Source organism: Thamnophis sirtalis, unplaced genomic scaffold (genome assembly GCF_051295495.1).
Source record: "Thamnophis sirtalis isolate CommonGarterSnake01/CBP01778 unplaced genomic scaffold, rThaSir2_p1.2 scaffold_4, whole genome shotgun sequence".
Taxonomy (NCBI): Eukaryota; Metazoa; Chordata; class Lepidosauria; order Squamata; family Natricidae; genus Thamnophis; species Thamnophis sirtalis.
The window spans coordinates 88,140,849-88,158,584 of NW_028261384.1; the positions used below are offsets into that span (position 1 = coordinate 88,140,849).

The following is a 17,736-nucleotide window of genomic DNA, read 5'->3' on the forward strand; positions in this document are numbered from 1 at the left end:
GAAATGTAAGTAATCTTTCATTTTTAATAAGCAAACCATCCTGTTGGTAGCCTGATGAAATTCTTTCCTAGCATTGTGATGAGTCACCTTGTAAAGTGGCAATTGAGATGCATTCTCTCTTCTTTCTCTTCTTTCTCTTTCTTTCTGTGAGCTCTATCCACAGAAGGGTACCATTTGCTATGTCCTAGAACCTAGATGGATTTCATTTGGGTTATTTAATAAGGTCTGCATCAGTTTTTGCTATGGGCATGGGAGATGAAATGGGAGTACTGAGTGCTTAATATTATCTTGACTTAGCTTATTGAATATTTTAAGTTGAACAAAGAAAAACAATAGTTACCATAAACTATTCTCTGCAGTATACAGACAATATCATTTTGAAAGTATTACAGATCTATGGAATTGTGACAAAATGGTAGGTTGGTTTTCAAGTGTAGCCAAAACTGTTTCTCTTTCCTGCCACTATACATAGAATGATTGCGATAACATCAGATTTTTAAAAGCTGCTCTTTACTGAGTCAAATCACTATTCTATCTGACTTTGAAGTCTCAGATAAGGTATTCCCCAGTTCTACCTTGAAGTGCTATGAAATTGCATTTAGAGAAGATCTTCTGTATACTCTAATCCTTCTTAAAATAGGATAAATTATATTCTTGCATTGATTAGTAGTAAAACATCATCTCCCTTCACTCCTTCTATAGGCTAATTCAGAGATTTGGGGGTGTACCATAACTTTTTCTTGGTGTATACATGTTTGCATCCCTTCACTCATCCTCCCATGTTATTGAACATTAATACTCCAAGGTGGAAAAAGAGAAGGCAACTGCAACAAAAATGATAGACATGTGTATGTGTATGAGGAAAGACAAGATAATGCTTCCCTTTCTTTACATCTGGTTACCCAGAGAACAAATGTTATTGAACATTCCTTGAATTTTTAGTTTTTTCATCATTATTATATCCATAACTATCACAAGAGTATTACATATTTTTGAAGTATTGTTTTATGGCTAAACTACAATATTTTGACTTTATTTTCATAACATGACAATATGTTCAACTGCAGGAGTAAATTCATAACCTGTTAACTTACAGAGAAACTGATTTCTGAGTAAATGATAAAATATAACAACGTAGCATATGATTTCAAAGATATGATCTAAGACAATCATTCTTAATATATGAACAGAGAACTATTACAAGAACATCAGAGTCTCTGGATTTATATGACACAGCATGTCCTACTTATTATTCTGGAATGGTTTCATGTGAGTTCCATTGGTTCCATTTGTTGGCCTAAAAAGAAGAGACAGAGTTTGAAAAACATGTCATACAAAGTATCCAATCCTTTTGGATCAATGGACAAGTTTTAATTTTGAAAGTTCTCATAAAAGGAGTAATCTTTGGTTGACTGCCTGTTCACTGTGATTATGTAAATCACAAAAATGTATTTATTAGTGATAGTACATATTGGCCATGGGTGGGTTTCAAATTTTTTTTTACTGCCTATTCTGTAGGTGTGGCTTGGCAGTCATGTGGCTGAGTGAGCATGGCCAACTTGATGTCACTCATCAGGAGATGTCATGGATTGGGTAAAATGTGGTGAAGCTCACTTAACAACGCTCTTGCTCAGCAACCAAAATTTTGGGCTCAATTGTAGACATAAGTCAAGGACTATCTCTGCCTTCCTCTGCATGCAGCCTTGTTCTAGTAAACTCCTTCTCCTTTCTGGCAATTTTCCTCTCTGTTAGAGGCACCAGAATAATCCAGACAATGTAAGGTTTCCTGCACCAGTAGGGGGTTGGACTAGATGACCTCTGAGTAGCCTTCTAGCCCTAAATGCTGTTTTCTTTCTTTCTTTCTTTCTTTTTTTCTTCCTTCCTTCCTTCCTTCCTTCCTTCCATCCTTCCTTCCTTCCTTCCTTCCTTTCTTCCTTTCTTTCTTTCTCCCTCCCTTTCCTCTATGGGAAGCAACCAACACCTCCCCTCCCAATAAAATATTACTCCCAGAAAGGCTCATTCCACATACCTGCCAGAGAGAGATAATGAGATAATGAGCCTTTAAAAAGGTTGGTCTTATTTACAAGCAGGGAATGATCCAAATCCTTTTAGAAACACAAAGCCCATATTGCACAAACTCCAAAACTTCAAAAACAGAACCATATAAGAATCCTACCTTTTATCCAGTTTGTTGTTCAGTTGACCCAGAAACAATCTGCTGAATGTCACTTTGCAAACTTTTGAGCAGCTTTTCAATTTAAAGCAGGTTTCAATTGAAAGTTTGCAGCATTAAGATTTGTGGACTTCAAGTCCCAGAATTCCACGGCCAGACATGCTCAGTTCCGATTTAAAGTGACAGCACTTGTTTTTCTCCTTGCTGAGTCCCGGCTGAAAAGTGATTTTTTCCCCTTCCTCCCTCTCTCCCCACCTCCATCCCCCCTCTCTCTTAGTTTTTAAAACCTCTTTTCCCTTGCCTGAACTGGCAGAGAAAAAAGGCTTTTAAAAAAGGTTCTGACCAAAGTTTGGGGGCATGGCCAAGCCACCATTAGTATAGATCCGGTCTGGTATGCCAGATTTTCACTACCTCTTCTGATGTACCGTACCATACTGGGAGGAATCCATTTCGGATATCTGCTACAAAAATCTGGAGAGTCGCTAGATAGTAGCAAATGGAACACAGTCATCTGGATTTTTGCAGCCCAGATCTGGCAAACCTATTTACGCCAGAAAGCCAGCTATCCAGTTTGCATTTTGCCAAACTCATAACATTTTTTATCATATGGTGTCAATCTCTGGACTACTCATGTCCATTAAATATCATCCTATTTCTGCAATTAAATATTGAAGTTTAAAAATCAGCCTGGAGATTGATAGAATGTTTCAATCCCATTGCAGTACAATTTAAGTGTATGAAAAGGACAGTACAATGGAAAACTCACCGTATACATTTGCATTTTCTTCTGCTTCGCCTTGAACCTTTGGCAGGAAAAAGACATATGTATATATATTCGAGGAAATAATGTTTTGCATTATTTTGCTATTATTTATATCTTGATATACTGTATTACCCAAATTTATAATGATGATAAATAGATGTAGTAGATGGAGACATCTATGGAGGTTATCAGTCATCCAAGTCATGGTTGTCCCAAAGATGCTTTTCAAAAAGCAACTGGATTTTATACTTTTTTTCTAGAAAAAGTTTCACTTCTCACTCAAGAAGCTTCTTCTGGTCTGATTGAATGATGGGCAATGGAAGAATTTATATTCTTTGCAGTTATCTGGTCATTAGCACTCTGAAGATCAGTCATTAGCTCTCTAAGAATCATTGATACCACTTGGAGTTTTATCTGTATCCTCAGGTCACATGAATCAGAGAACAAGTGGATGTAGAAGCTTCTTGAGACTTCTGAAAGGACTTTGTTGTAGATAAGAGATAGGTGGTGTTATATCCTCCTCGCCATTGAGAGGGGGCTGCTCAATTTTAATATAGACGGCTTCTTTGACCCCTCTTTCAAACCAATGGTCCTACTGAATCCACCAGATAAATTGCTAATCTTGTCCTGCTGAGTTTGTCCTCCTATGTTGTGGCATGCATTTGTGAAGTGGTTGTTTTATTTCTCCAATCTATAGATCTGCACATGTCTCACTCTATTGTACTGCATATATCACATTGCTAAGTTTGTGTCTGGGTGATTTATCCTTGGGATGGACAAGCTTCCGCCTTAGTATATTCTTGGAATTAAATGTACACCTATGTTGTATTGGTTGAAAATCCTCCTGAGCTTTGCAGATATTCCTGCAACATATGCAATGACAACGTTGCTTCATTTGTTGTTCTCTTTTTTCCTCTGTTCTCTTCTTCGATTTCTTTGCTCATCTTCAGACATGCACATGCTGCCACATAGGAGGAGAAACCCATCAGGACAAGATTCAGCAGTCCATCTGCATTTGAAAGACACTCTTTTGAGGCTAGCAAAGGCCACATTCTGGATAGAGAGGACCACTGTTGGAAAGAGGGGTAAAAAGGACCATCTATGTTAAAACTGTGCAGCCCTCACTTGACTGAGGGGGAGAGATACAATACCTCCTATATCTCCTGTCTACAACCCGGTCCTTCCAACAGTCCCAAGAAGGTTCCACACCCATTTGCACCCTGATTCAGGCGACCCTGAGGGTACAGATAAAGCCCCCAAAGGCCTCAACAACTCTCAGACTCTCAGAGAGCTAACAATAGATCTTCAGAGTGCTAATGACCAGATGATTGCAAAGAATATAAATCCTTCCATTCTTCATCATTCAATCAGAACTGAAAAAAGCTTTTTGAATACTATTATGGAGCAATCATCCGCTTCTCCTCTCATTTTTCTCTTGCATGTGGACACGTGGATTGCAGAGTGGTTTTAAATTTGCATCAGAAATGTTTCATAGCTTTAGAATGGTTTAATTAAACTAGTTCTTTATGTGAATAAGTATTAATAATCACTCCAGAAACAAGAAGCAAGCTGCTAGAAGGGGGTCCATGAGTACGTGAGTAGATATATGTATAAATTTAAACTAATCTCTCAGTAACTGCCAACAGTTGAACATCAAACATAGTTTAAAGGAAATCTTCTTACCACAGCAGAGTGATATGATGATTATCAGGGTTATCAGCAGAAGGAGAGAAACACCAGCTAAGGGAACCCATATATAAAGTTCACAGGAGAACATTGTATTTTTTGCATTTGTTGTTACTGAAATATAAAGCAAAAGAAGAGCAATGCTTTCAAAAATGTTATCCCTCCAGTTTTTGATAATGTTTTATTATTTTGGAAAAAAAATTGTTCTGCTAGGATGAGTTTCATGTTTGTGTTGTACAACTTGCTCTAGAAGAGCAACATTGTTAATTGCCAGCCTAGAAACACATCCCATGCTCACAAGGTAGTTGTGATAGTTATAAATAACTATCCTGCAGTGCAGATCCCTGAATTCCAACATCTTCCTACTATGCTTCATCTCCTTATATTTACTTCATGCTTAAAAAGGGAGGTTAATAATCTGATCCTGTTGTGAAGTTGTACCTTCAACTCCTGATATGTTGAAATGATATTATAAGTTCTGTAATGCTTTAGTTTAGTTTACTTTATTGTCATTGCACATCATACAATGAAGTCAAATGCCATCTTCTGTGTACATTATAACTATAAAAATAAAAACACAAACACACATCCTTCACATGCTATATAATTGAAATTGAAAACCCGTTACTGCATTAATATTGTACTATACTGTAGAATTCAAAATAGTTACTACCCTGGGATAGAAGCTGTTTTTCAGCCTATTTGTCCTTGTTTTTATTATCCTGTACTGTCTGCCAGATGGTAATAGTTAAAAAAAAGGGTGCCCAGGATGAGATGGATCTTTAAGAATGTTTTGAACTTTCTTAAGGCAACAGGAGCTACAAAGCTCTTCCAAGGAGAGGAGTGGGGAACCCTTTGGAGCGCTGTCCTATCTGCCACTGTGCAATTGGCAAACCATACACAGGTGCCCTAAGTTAAAATATCTCTATGGTGCAGTGGTAGAAGGTCACTAGCAGTTTTTCATTCTGTTGTTGTTTCCTGAGAAGTCTCAGGTAGCATAATCTCTTTAGTTGAACAGCAATAGCGGCTGTGATCTTCAAGTAGTTTATACAGGTAGTTCTTGACTTACGGCAGTTCATTTAGTGACCATCAAAGTTACAATGGCTCTGAAAAAAGTGACATGACCATTTTTCATAGTTACAACCTTTGTAGCATCCAAATGGTCATGTGATCAAAATTCAGATGTTCGGCATCTGGTTCATATGTTATGATGGTTGCAGTGTCCCAGGGTCCACTTTTTGACAAGCAAAGCCAATGGGGACGCCAGATTCATTTAACAACTGGGTTACTAATTCAACAACTACAGTGATTACGACTGCAGGAAAAGTCATAAAATGGAGCAAAACTCAACAAATTTCTCACTTAACAACATAAATTTTGGGCCCAATTATAGTTGTATATCAAGGACTGTCTGTAGTTTTCTTCTTTCCAGTGAAAACATTTACACCCACCTCATATGGACTGCCCCATCCCCTTGGCTTTTGTTTGCATTGCTAATTGACTTGCATTATTCCTCTCTGGCTCAAATAGCCCTTCCAGCTCTTTGCTCCATTGGAGAAGAAGAGATCCATTGGAAGAAGAAAGACAGAGAAGAGGTATCAGGATGCTCTGCTCAGCTAATCTTCAGCTATAACCAGACATGCTTCTCTCGACAACTTGGAACGACTGTAGAACTTGCATTTGGATGGATATATAAAACACACATGTGAAAAATATGGCCTTTGGTGTGGGAAAATAAGAGGATACGTAGAAGTACCACAGTAAAAAATCCTTTGTAACCCATTGCAGGGGAATATTACATGAGCACATCTTTACTTGTTGAACAATTCAATTTAATTCAAATCCATTCAATTCCTTGTTGAACTGACCTCCCTTATTTTCTCCTGATGGAAATCAAAACTGTGTGTTGTTTTCAACATGAAATGTTTTTTGTGTTAAACCCAGAGCCTAAAGTGATATGGCATCTAATTTGGAAGTAGACTAAGGAAACATACCTTTGACTGTAGAATTGGGACATTTCATAGCTTCTTCTTTTATCAGTCCTTTGGTGGTGATTGAAATTTTCTGTGTGGTGGTAGAAGGCACAGGAGTAGTTGTCACTGCAAACAAGATAGATATGAAAGTGTTTTTCTTCGGTTTTCATGGTTAATGGCTGGATAGTTTATAACAATGTTTCTTCACCATAGTTTTAAATGGTTCCAAAATCATTATAGATATAAGTGAAAAGGAAGAAAAAAAGAAAAGAAAAGAAAATGCAGAAAAGCCAAGCAATTCTCTCCTGATTCGTATTATCCCTAACCACAAGATAGAGCAGAAGATTTTAATGGGGAATCTAAAAATTATGATGAAACATACCTGGCAAGAATACTGGGATGCCTGTACTAAAAAGCAGCTTCTGATTGCGATGGCGCACACAAAAATAGGTACCCTCGTGGTTCTCCTGAAAGTTGGCAATAGTTAACTGGTAGTAGCTGCCAGCTTTTGTAGCCTTGTAGCCTTCAAGAGTACCTGTTACCTCTTTAGATCTTGATGTAACATGTGTAATGAAGTGGAGTACGCCATTCAATTTCTGAATAACCCAGAAAACGCCAGCATCCACGTGATCAGTGTCACATTTGAACTCCACTTTGGTTCCAAAAGTTTCAAGAGGATTGCTGATCATACTGATTTCTAGTCGGTCTGTTTGGGACTCACAGCAGCCTAAAGAGAGGGAAAAAGTTCAGTTGCAGCTCAAGAATTTTAAACACATTCTGATTGTCTGGATCGGCTGTGAAGTCAAGAAAAAAGTATTAAACAATTCTGAAATGAGTGCTGACCTAGGACTGTGGAAACCCACTTTCTAGTCAGTTCCCAGCCACAGCCACTGAGTGAGTGGCTTTGATCAGTCATGGAATAACAAATCCAGCACAGCCTACAACAACACGGTGGTGAGAAAAAAAAGAAGGGAGAAATATAAAGTGTTGTCTTTTGCTTTTAAAGGAAAGGCAGGATATAAATCTGTTTTTTAAAAGAAATAAACAACATAGACTAAAGAAAACAAGATGCAGATAAAAAGGTGTAGAGCAATAAAGCACATTAGAAGGATGTTTAATTTAGTCTTGGAATTGTTAGTAGGTTTTTGATATAAATGGGATAATGGTCAATTCTTTTGACTACAAGATTTTTTTTGATATAAATGGGATAATGGTCAATTCTTTTGACTACAAGATTTTTTAGAAATGCACTTATACTCCATCATTACCAGCTCCTAATAAGTAACCAAATAACAGAATAACAGAGTTGGAAAGGACGTTGGAGGTCTTCTAGTCTAACTCTCTGCTCAAGCAGAAAATCCTATACCATTTCATTACTTCTCATTACTTGTCTCCCTTGAATAAAACCTGTTTGATCATTATGAATCAATTGTTGAATAACCAACATTAACCTATTTGCTAGTATTTTAGTAAAGATTTTATAATCTACATTAAGTAGTGATATAGGTCTGTAATTTTTTGGTTGAGTAATATCTTGGTCTTCTTTGGGTATCAGGGATATAAAAGCTGTCTTCCAAGATGGGGGTACCTTAGCTTCCGTTTTAATCTTATTAAATAATTCCTTGAGAGGTTCTACCATTTCTAATTGTAGATTTTTATAGTAAGCCGCTGTCAAGCCATCTGTACCTGGTGCCTTCCCTGCCTTTAACTGCTTAATTACCTGTAGAATTTCCCCTGAGGTTATTGGTTGATTCAATCTTTCCCTCTGCTCTTCTTTAACTATGGGTATTTTTTCTTTATCCAAGTATCTTTCTATATCTAGACCTTTAATTTTGTCACCCTTGTACAACGCTGTAAAGAATTTACGGAAGACCTTTTGAATCTCATCCTGTTGATACACTTCTTTCCCTCTGTAGTGCAATCTAGTAATGTAAGATTAATTGTTAATGCACTAGAATATTTGGGAAAGAATAACCAAATTCCTGCTGCGCTCATATTTCTGGACGGTGAGAAAGCTTTTGATCGAGTTAACTGGCAATTCCTGATGAAAACACTGCAAAAATGCAAATAGGAGAACATTTCTTACAATCAATCAAAGCTATATAACAGCAAACAGCTCAAATTATAGTTAATGGAAGTTTAACAGAATCTTTTCAAATTGAAAAAGGTACAAGACAGGGTTGTCCCTTGTCCCCATTATTGTTTATTATAACTTTGGAAATATTGTTGAATAAAATACGGGGCTTGGAGACCTTAAAGGGAATTAAGATTAAGCAGCAAGAATATAGAGTATGTGCTTTTGCGGATGATCTGGTTATAATATTAACCCAACTGCAGGAAACTAGTAAGATCTTAATGAATATGATTAATCAATATGGTCAAGTGTCAGGATTTAAAATAAATCTAGGGAAAAGAAAAATATTAGCTACAAATATGAATACTAGACAAAAGGAAGAACTAGAAGAAATGATAGGATGTGAAATAGTTAAAAAGGTCAAATATTTAGGAGTTCATATTTCAACCTCAAACGGGAAGTTATATAAGTATAATTTGAACCACTTTGGCATAGTATACAGATAGAGATGAAAAAATGGGAGAAATTACAGTTATCTTTGCTGGGAAGAATAGCAGCAGTGAAAATGAATATTTTACCTAAATTTTTATTTCTTTTCCAAATGCTACCTATACTTAGAAAATCCTATACAATTTCAGACAAATCGCTATCCAATCTCTTCTTTAAAACCTCCAGTGATGGAGCACCCACACCTTCTGAAGACAAGTTGTTCCACTGATTAGTTGCCACAAAATGTCTCATTATTTCTAGGTTGGATCTCTCCTTGATTAGTTTAAATGTATACCTGTTGTCTTTTACATGTTTGACAAACAAAATAAATAAATAAACTAGTTTTTCTTTTCATTAAATGAGACATATCCAATTCCTGCAAGAGTTCTTAGCCTCCAATTCCCTAATCATCTTTGCTGCTCTTCTCTGCACTTTTTCTAGAATCTTAACATCTTTTTTATATTGTGGTGATTAAAACTGGATGCAGTATTCCAGGTGTGTGTTCTTACCAAGACCTTGTAAAATTGAACTAATGCTTCACATGATCTTAATTCTATCCCTCTGTTAATGTGCCTCGGTCAGCATTGGCTTTTTGCAGCAGCCCACTATTGGATCATATTTAAGTGATTGCCCACTAGGACTCCTGGAACCCTCTCACAGTTATTGCTATTGAACCACGTATTACCTATTCTATACCCGTGCATTTTGTTTTTCTTGCCTAAGTGTAAAATCTTATTTTTCTCACAACTAGATTTAATTTTGTTAGATAGGGCCCAGCATTCAAGTCTATCAAAATCTTTCTGAATCTCGAGCCTATCTTCTGGAGTATTGAGTATTCTTGCCAGCTTGGTGTAGCCTGAAAAATTGATAAGTTCCCTCATCTAAATCATTTTGGAAGATGTTGAAACTATTGGGCCTAAGACAGAATCTTGAGGTATCCCACTGCATACTTCTCTTCATGTAGTTCTATTAAGGATACAAATTGAGAGTGGCTGGTCAGACAGTTATAAATTCATCTGATTGTGATGTTGTCAAACATATATTTTTCTATCTTCACAAGTAATAGGATGTAGTCTACTTTATGATGCGCCTTACTGAAGTACAAATTATGTCCACATCATTTTGCTGGTCCACTAATTTAGTCACTTTGTTTAAAAATGCAATAAGTTTTGTCTAGCATGATCTGTTTTTGACAAAACCCATTTTGGTTTCTGATTATAACTCTGTTTGCCTCTAGATGTTCATAGTTTCATTGCTTCATTACCTTTTCTAGGATTTTACCAAGTATTGATATTAGGCTGATCGGTCTTTAGTTTCCTGAAGCCATACTCCCTCCACTTTTTTTTTAAAGATGGAAACCACATCAGGTGTTTTTTCCCCTACTCACATGATTTATAATCCAGATATAAGATTAATTGGAGTAAATCTAATTTTCTTCCTTTAGGGTTGGATATCTCATTAGAATGGTGGACATAGATGGGACTTCTAGTATCTATCAATTTTATTAAATATTTATGGATTTATATTCCTAAATTTCCAAATCTGCCCCATTTAATATGTCTACTCTGCTGGAACATATTACATTAGATTTTGATAGATGTTATATTACACCTTAGCGGTGTAAAATAAATGTGATTAAAATAAATGTAATTCCCAGTCCTGCTTTAAGAGCAATAATTACATTTAAGCTAAAAAATATTTTGATCAAAGCGATAGGTTTTTGAAAAAAATCAGTTGGGAAAGTAAAACATCTACAATCTTTCATTCTAAATTAAATTTGTTTATGACAGACAGCAATTTTAATCTGGATTTTCAGAACAATTACTGGTCTTGCATTTTAGTATCATTTTTTTTATAGGAATGGTTTTTGGGAAGACAGAATGCCACTATAATTTAAATTGGAATGTTATTGTACTTACTCATTTAAGCCTTGGCAGTTGCTAAATACAATATTTATTAGCACTAATTAAGTGTTTCCAACTTTAATAGTGAGAAAATATATTTGGGCCCTGTTGGGGTTACTTAGTTTTGATATGAACTCACATGAATACTTGATGCTTTTGCTTAACTTTATTCTTAAAATCAATGGAAAAAATACTCACAAAAAGGTACCATCTTTTTAGCAACTGCAAACATAATTTTGTTTCCATTAATTTAAAAGTAGATATATATCCAGTTAAAGCATATCTTGACAGTTCTCTATGGATTTGATGCTTTAGCAGCTCCCCAAATATCTATGTTATTAATATTGAAGAATATGTTTGGAAGAGTTAGCAGTAACAGGCAACCAGAGCAGCCAGAACATAGGAAAAATAAATAATGCAAGATTGGAAGATTTGGAGAGATCTAGCCCATAGAATTGCCAAGACACAATGAATGGATAAAATCATCACCATCATGCAAGAAATTTGGGGGCACTTAACTCAAATGTTTTAATTACACTTCTGTTTACATCACTTTTGGAATAATGGCATATAATACATTGACAGAATTATTAAAGAAGACTCTGGTTTTAAAAACATGTAGATTATGCAGAGTAAAATACAACTTGGAATTAACATGCTCAAAACAAATGGGTTTTTTTGTGCTCCTATAATAGCTAAAAGATAAAAAAGATTGGATTTCAGAGATGTGTGCTTTAGCAATTTTTGAGAAAATTATATATTTGGTTAATCAGTCAATGTCACATTATCTTTTCTTTTGTAAAAATTCTTGGCCAACTCGGTCAGTATTGAATGCTTAAGTTTATTTTTAAAAAAGACTTGAAAGATTACATGAATTTGGAATATAGCTCTAATAGAGTTTTTAAACATATTTTAAGATTGAGATTGAGATTTATTAGATTTATATGCCGCCCTTCTCCCAAGGACTCAGGGCACAACAATTAAAAGAAACACATGATATAAAAGTTAAAAAAAAATTAAATGAAATATTCCAAACCCAATTAAAACCCAATTAAAATTGACAATACATTTTTTTAAAAAAAAATCGAATTAAAATTAACAGTGATCAATACTGTATTTTTTTTTGTTCAGGCCAGGCTGGCTTGCTGGAAAAGCCAACTTTTTAGGGTGCATCAGAAGGACCAGAGGTCAGGGATTATATGAAGCTCATTCCAGAGGGAAGGCGCTCCCACAGGGGGTCACTAGCCGACACTGTCTGGCCAACGGCACCCTGAGGAGGCCAACTCTGTGGGATCGCACTGGACGATGGGAGGCTACCGGTGGCAGTAGGTGGTCTCGCAGGTACCCTGGGCCTATTTTCTTGTTTTTCTTTTCTTTTGTATTTGTCTATTGTTTCTTTTGTTCATTTTTATTTTACATTACTTTATCTCTGTTGAAAATTGATTAATCAAATCTCAAAGGTAAAAAAGACATAATGGGAAGTCTTGCACACTGGGGTGAACCAGGCTCAGGTTGGAAAAATAAATATTCAAGATTTATTGTTGTCACCAAGGGGTTTGTTGTTGTTTTTATACTGGATTTTTATCCTTGTAAAGGAGCAGTATCACTGAGAGTGAGTTGGGCGGCCATATAAATTTTCTTAAATAAATACAGGTAGTCCTTGACTTACAACAGTTCATGTAGTGACCGTTCGAAATTACAATGGAACTGAAAAAAGGAACTTATGACCATTTTATGACCTGTAGCATTATCCCCATGGTCACATGATTTACATTCAGATGCTTGACAATTGGTTCATATTTATGATGGTTACTGTGTCCAGGGGTCATGTGATTCCCTTTTACAACCTTCTGATAAGAAAAGTTAATGGGGAAGACAGTTTCACTTAACAACTATGTTACTAATTTAAGAACTGCATGATTCATTTAACAAATGTAGCAAGAAAAGTTGTAAAATGGGGCAGAGCTCATCTACCAAATTTCTCACTTACCAACTTAAATTCTGGGCTCAATTGTGGTCATAAGCCAAGGACTCACTATATTTAATTCTTCAATCATTTAACAATGTTGAAATACTTTGCTGTTGGTTCAGTGCTCCTATTGCTTTTATTGCACATTAGTGCAACTCATAGCGTTCTTGGGAGAATGAAGGTATGGGATATTGTTTACATAAATATGAAAGCTTAAGATTCCATCTTGATAGTTACAGCTTATCAATGTACTGCAAAGTATTTTATCAGTTAAAACAGAATTCAATATATGAAAAATATCTTCGTTGTTTGAGTTATTAAGAGAATGCATATTTACAAAAGGCGAAGGCATTGCGTGCGTGCATATCTTTAAGTCACTGTTGACTCCTTGCAACTGTCTAGACAAATCCCTGCAATTTTCTTGGCAAGATTTCCCACAAATGATTTGCTATTGCCTTCTTCCCAGATTTGAGAGAGGACTAGACCAACTGTCTCTGAGCCTAAGGTAGAGCTAGGACTCCCAGTCCCCTGATTTCTAGCCTAGTACCTTAGCCACCAAACTGGTCCTACAAATATGTCTCTCAAAATTTCTCAAAATTGACAAAATAGTTAGACAGTGCTGTATGGGATTATGGTTTACCCTCTCTATGTAAGGTTGATGTATAACCTTATAATGGAGGGCTGTGGGAAGCAGCCACAATAGCAGCTACAGTGAAGGTGGTTATCTGTTTTCACACTTGCAGGATGAAGTCAGGAGCTCTTTTTTTCCACATTACAGAGGAGTATGTGAGAATTTAGATACTCTTGGTCACTAGAGATGGGGAGAAAATGATTTAATGCATACCTGAATGAAAAAAGAATTGAAACCAAATTCCTTTAATAGTACTGAAATGATCAGTGTGCTTTGCCAATTGAAAGTCTCTGTGTGTGAGAGAATGTAAGACAATCTGTGTGAAAGAAAGTAGGTGGGAGAGAGCTGACCTGTATCAATGTATAGTTATTAGAAACAATTCCTTTTAAAGAAATTTAAAGGAATAAAAAATATTTATTTAAGAAAAATAAGAGAACGTGCTCATCGGAAAAATTCTAAATAAAAATGCATAAGAGTGGGAAAATGTGCAGCAAAAAAAATCTAAATTTTAATGATTTTTTAAAAAAAAATCTCAGTGGAGGACTTAGAAATGAAAAACAAGAAATCATGAGAAAGTGACATATTCAATGGTCATTGGAAGTCACATTGAGTTTCCTAGACGAATCACTCAAGCAGTCAAGCAATAGGTGTTTATTTTATTTGTTGTGACAAATAAAGAAGACTGCTTCTGCGTGAGATCAAAGGCCATTCCTTCATCAATTTTTATTTCCAGAGGAGCCAAGCAGATGATTCTGGGCAGTCTACAAATGGGGCACAATGAGAAATTTTCTTTCTCATTTTGCCGACAAACAGATATTTGGAAACACATCATTTCTAGTTTTGAAATATAAATTGCCATCCACAACAGTGGACATTGGTTGTGACTAATTATTTACCTTTTTTTTTCTTATTGCTTTTTCAAGCTGTCTCGTTTTTCTGGCTAATATCATGATTTACAGCTGGAAATGTCATAGTTTAATGATGAGTAGAAAATTTCTCTTTTGTCTGTCCTCATTCCAATCATTTAACTTTATATCAGTCTGTTTTTCATTATAATACAGCCTTTAAACAAATTAATTAAATATGATAGTATTTCAGCACTTACATTATTATATTTTAATACTTTCCCTCCTTTCTATTAAAATAAGTAGACAAACAATTTTTAATTTGGAAGAATTACATTCAGTTTACTAACCACAATTATGAACTTTCAAGTTCAAGTGTGCTGAAATTCTCCAATCTTCTTATGCTAAATGTTGCACTTGATTATGTGCGAACATTTTTGACTCCTAGTGATTAAACAGATAGATTTTCTCCCTGAAAATTCTGTGTCACAATGTTAATTTTATTTGAAGATTTTTGAATATTCAAATAAAATTCTCTTTTTGAGAAGAGCAACTAAGATGATTAGGACCCTGGAGACTAAAACATATGAAGAATGTTTGCAGAAATTGGGTATGACCAGTCTATACAAAGAAGGACTAAGAGGGACATGATAGCAGTATTTCAGTATTTGAGAGGCTGCCACAAAGAAGAAAGGGTCAACTTATTTTTCAAAACACCAAAAGACAAGATAAGAAACAATGGATGGAAACAAATCAAGAAGAGAAGCAACCTGGAATTAAAGCGAAATTTCGTAACAACAATTAACCGGTGGAACTGCTTGCATTCAGAAGCTGCGGGTGCTTCATCATTAGAGGTTTTTAAGAAGAAACTGGACAGTCACTTGTCTAAAATGATAGAGGGTCTCCTGCTTGACCAGGGGGTTGGACTAGAAAATTCCCAAGGTCCCTTCCGGCTCTATTCTGAATTGAATTGAAAAAAAACCTAAAATTATGTCAGAACCAGTACTGAATATTTTTTTATCTAGAGAGACAACTCTCAGCAAAATTCCAGATTTCCATATATTAGTGCTGAAATTCTTATGTTGACTATATTTTCTTACATGCTTCCAATATATTTAATATCAGTAATATAATAGTTAAATTTTCAATGATTCCTTAAAAACTATTGTCTTTCCTTAATAATCTGTTCATATGGCATAGATGAAGATATTTATCTCAAAATTTTGAATTTTCAGAAGAATAAGCTTGCTGCAAAAAAAAAATCTCTTGATAGTTTAAAGCATTTATAGAAAAATGTGGTAACATTAGAGGTATGCTGATTATTGATACATACTTTTTTTGTGTACAGAGAATTATAGCAAAGATTAGCTTGTATGAGATATATGGATCAGAAAATTAATGTATCAAATATAATAGTATTTGTGTTGGATCATGAATTTTATATATACAAATGGCAAAATGTTAGCAAATAATTTGTTGATCTTAAAAACATTAATTTGCTTAATGTGGCAGACACTTTACTTGGTAAAAAAAGTAATGATAGTACATGGAAGAAATTATTATTTGCTCAAGTGAAAAAGTTAATGAGACTAAATTGCAAAACAATATTGGAAGAAAGAAAAAAGGAAGGAACAATGAACAAATGTGTTAGGGAATGTGAGAAAGGGAAAGACCACGAAAGGTGCAGTTGAATGAAACTCATGAACACCTGGAAAACAAATTCATCAACATTTTAAAGAACAACAGGCAATATTTTAAGTAGTATGTGGGCATCATAAAAGCAAAAGTGATCTTCCAGAAACAGATAGATATGGCAAGGAACAGTAAGTAGTTTTGTGAAAACTATAGTTGTGCTTCCTTTCCTTTGTGTTATCTTACGCTTTTAATTTTTTAAAATGTATCTTTTCTACTTCTCAAAATTGCTTACTTTGAAAAGGAATAGTGTGATAGGTATAAAGATATGTGCAAATGTATACTATTTTTCCTCAGATATTAATTCTGTTTTCTTCTTCAATTATCTATCTTTTTTCCCTCAGTTGTAGACCCCTCACCTTTATCCAATCAGCCCACCTAGTATTTTTTTTTAAAAAAAGATTTGTGGATATAATAACAACAGAAATAACAAATTAGATTTAGATCTAATATTTGACTTTTCTATGGATTCCTTCTTTACTTTTAACTCATAGCTACAATAGTACGAGATAGACTAGAAATTTTTTTGTTATGCAGCCTTGGATTCTGCCTTTCAAATAAAAGAAATTTACATGTCTTCAGAAATCCACTGGACCCTTGTATCGTATTCAAAATACTTTTAAGAAGTTTTTCAATTATTGTTTCTTTAAGGCTTTTCCCCATACCATTCCACTAAACCCAAAGTAGTAGCATGATACTCACATAAAATCAGAGCAAGGAACCACAGAAGACAGAAAATTCTGACCATTTTTTTCCTTTTGGCAATCTTTCTTTTAAAAAGGCAGAGGAGAATTATAATTAATTTGATGGACGAAATAGGTTCCCGTTAGTGGAAGAGGATGTGATGTCAGCTACTTCCCCTCCCTCTCAGAAGAGTTTGAGCTTTCCAATGAGCAAATTGAACAAGAATATCCTGAAGGGGCAGCTGGTGGGTTTTTATGCAAAACTGAAGGCAATCAGCTACTTTGATTATAGGTCATGAACAATTTGGGAAACAGTTAAAAAAGGAGCAGGTATGCAAAAATAATTGTTCATAATTTTAGCATAGCTTCCTGCAATTATCTTAGAAATTCCCAAATGTCATTTGTATATCTATATGCACAATTTATGTAGATTCAGCTGGGATAATGAGGTTAAAGCAACATTATGATCATCACAGACTAACAGTATTCTGTCAGCTCTCAAAACATCCAACTTTGATCTCCATTATTCAGCAGAAATCCTCAAAATGCATAGGGTCACCAAGCCAGTGTTTTTGATATCTGAACAAATGTTGATAGTTGGAAATCAGGTGGCAGTATGAGCTAACCTGTCATGTATTTCTTCAGATGATCATCATTTTAGCCATTTTCTGTCCACTGTAGGATGAAGCTCTCTCCTGCATGTTTCCAACCAATACTGAGCTTTCTTTTGCCAATTGGAACCACAATACTTGCTGATATTGTTGAGCCATCTTGTTTTAGGTCTCTTTCATGGATGCTTTTTATCAAGTGGGATCCATTCTGTGACTGCCTTGATCCACCTGCCATGAGTTCTT

General features: G+C 35.2%; 1 protein-coding gene across 1 annotated transcript; it reads right to left on the minus strand.

Annotated features, from left to right (window-relative positions):
- Positions 1-770: 770 nt before the first annotated feature.
- On the minus strand, positions 771-17,063 carry CD8A (CD8 subunit alpha). Its single transcript, XM_087713324.1, has 6 exons — positions 16,902-17,063; positions 6,978-7,322; positions 6,617-6,721; positions 4,620-4,736; positions 2,940-2,976; positions 771-1,297 (listed from the first exon to the last, which is right to left on the minus strand). The coding sequence occupies exons 1-6, from the start codon at positions 16,945-16,947 to the stop codon at positions 1,243-1,245; spliced, it is 705 nt and encodes a 234-aa protein (XP_087569450.1). The 5' UTR covers positions 16,948-17,063; the 3' UTR covers positions 771-1,242.
- Positions 17,064-17,736: the final 673 nt, after the last annotated feature.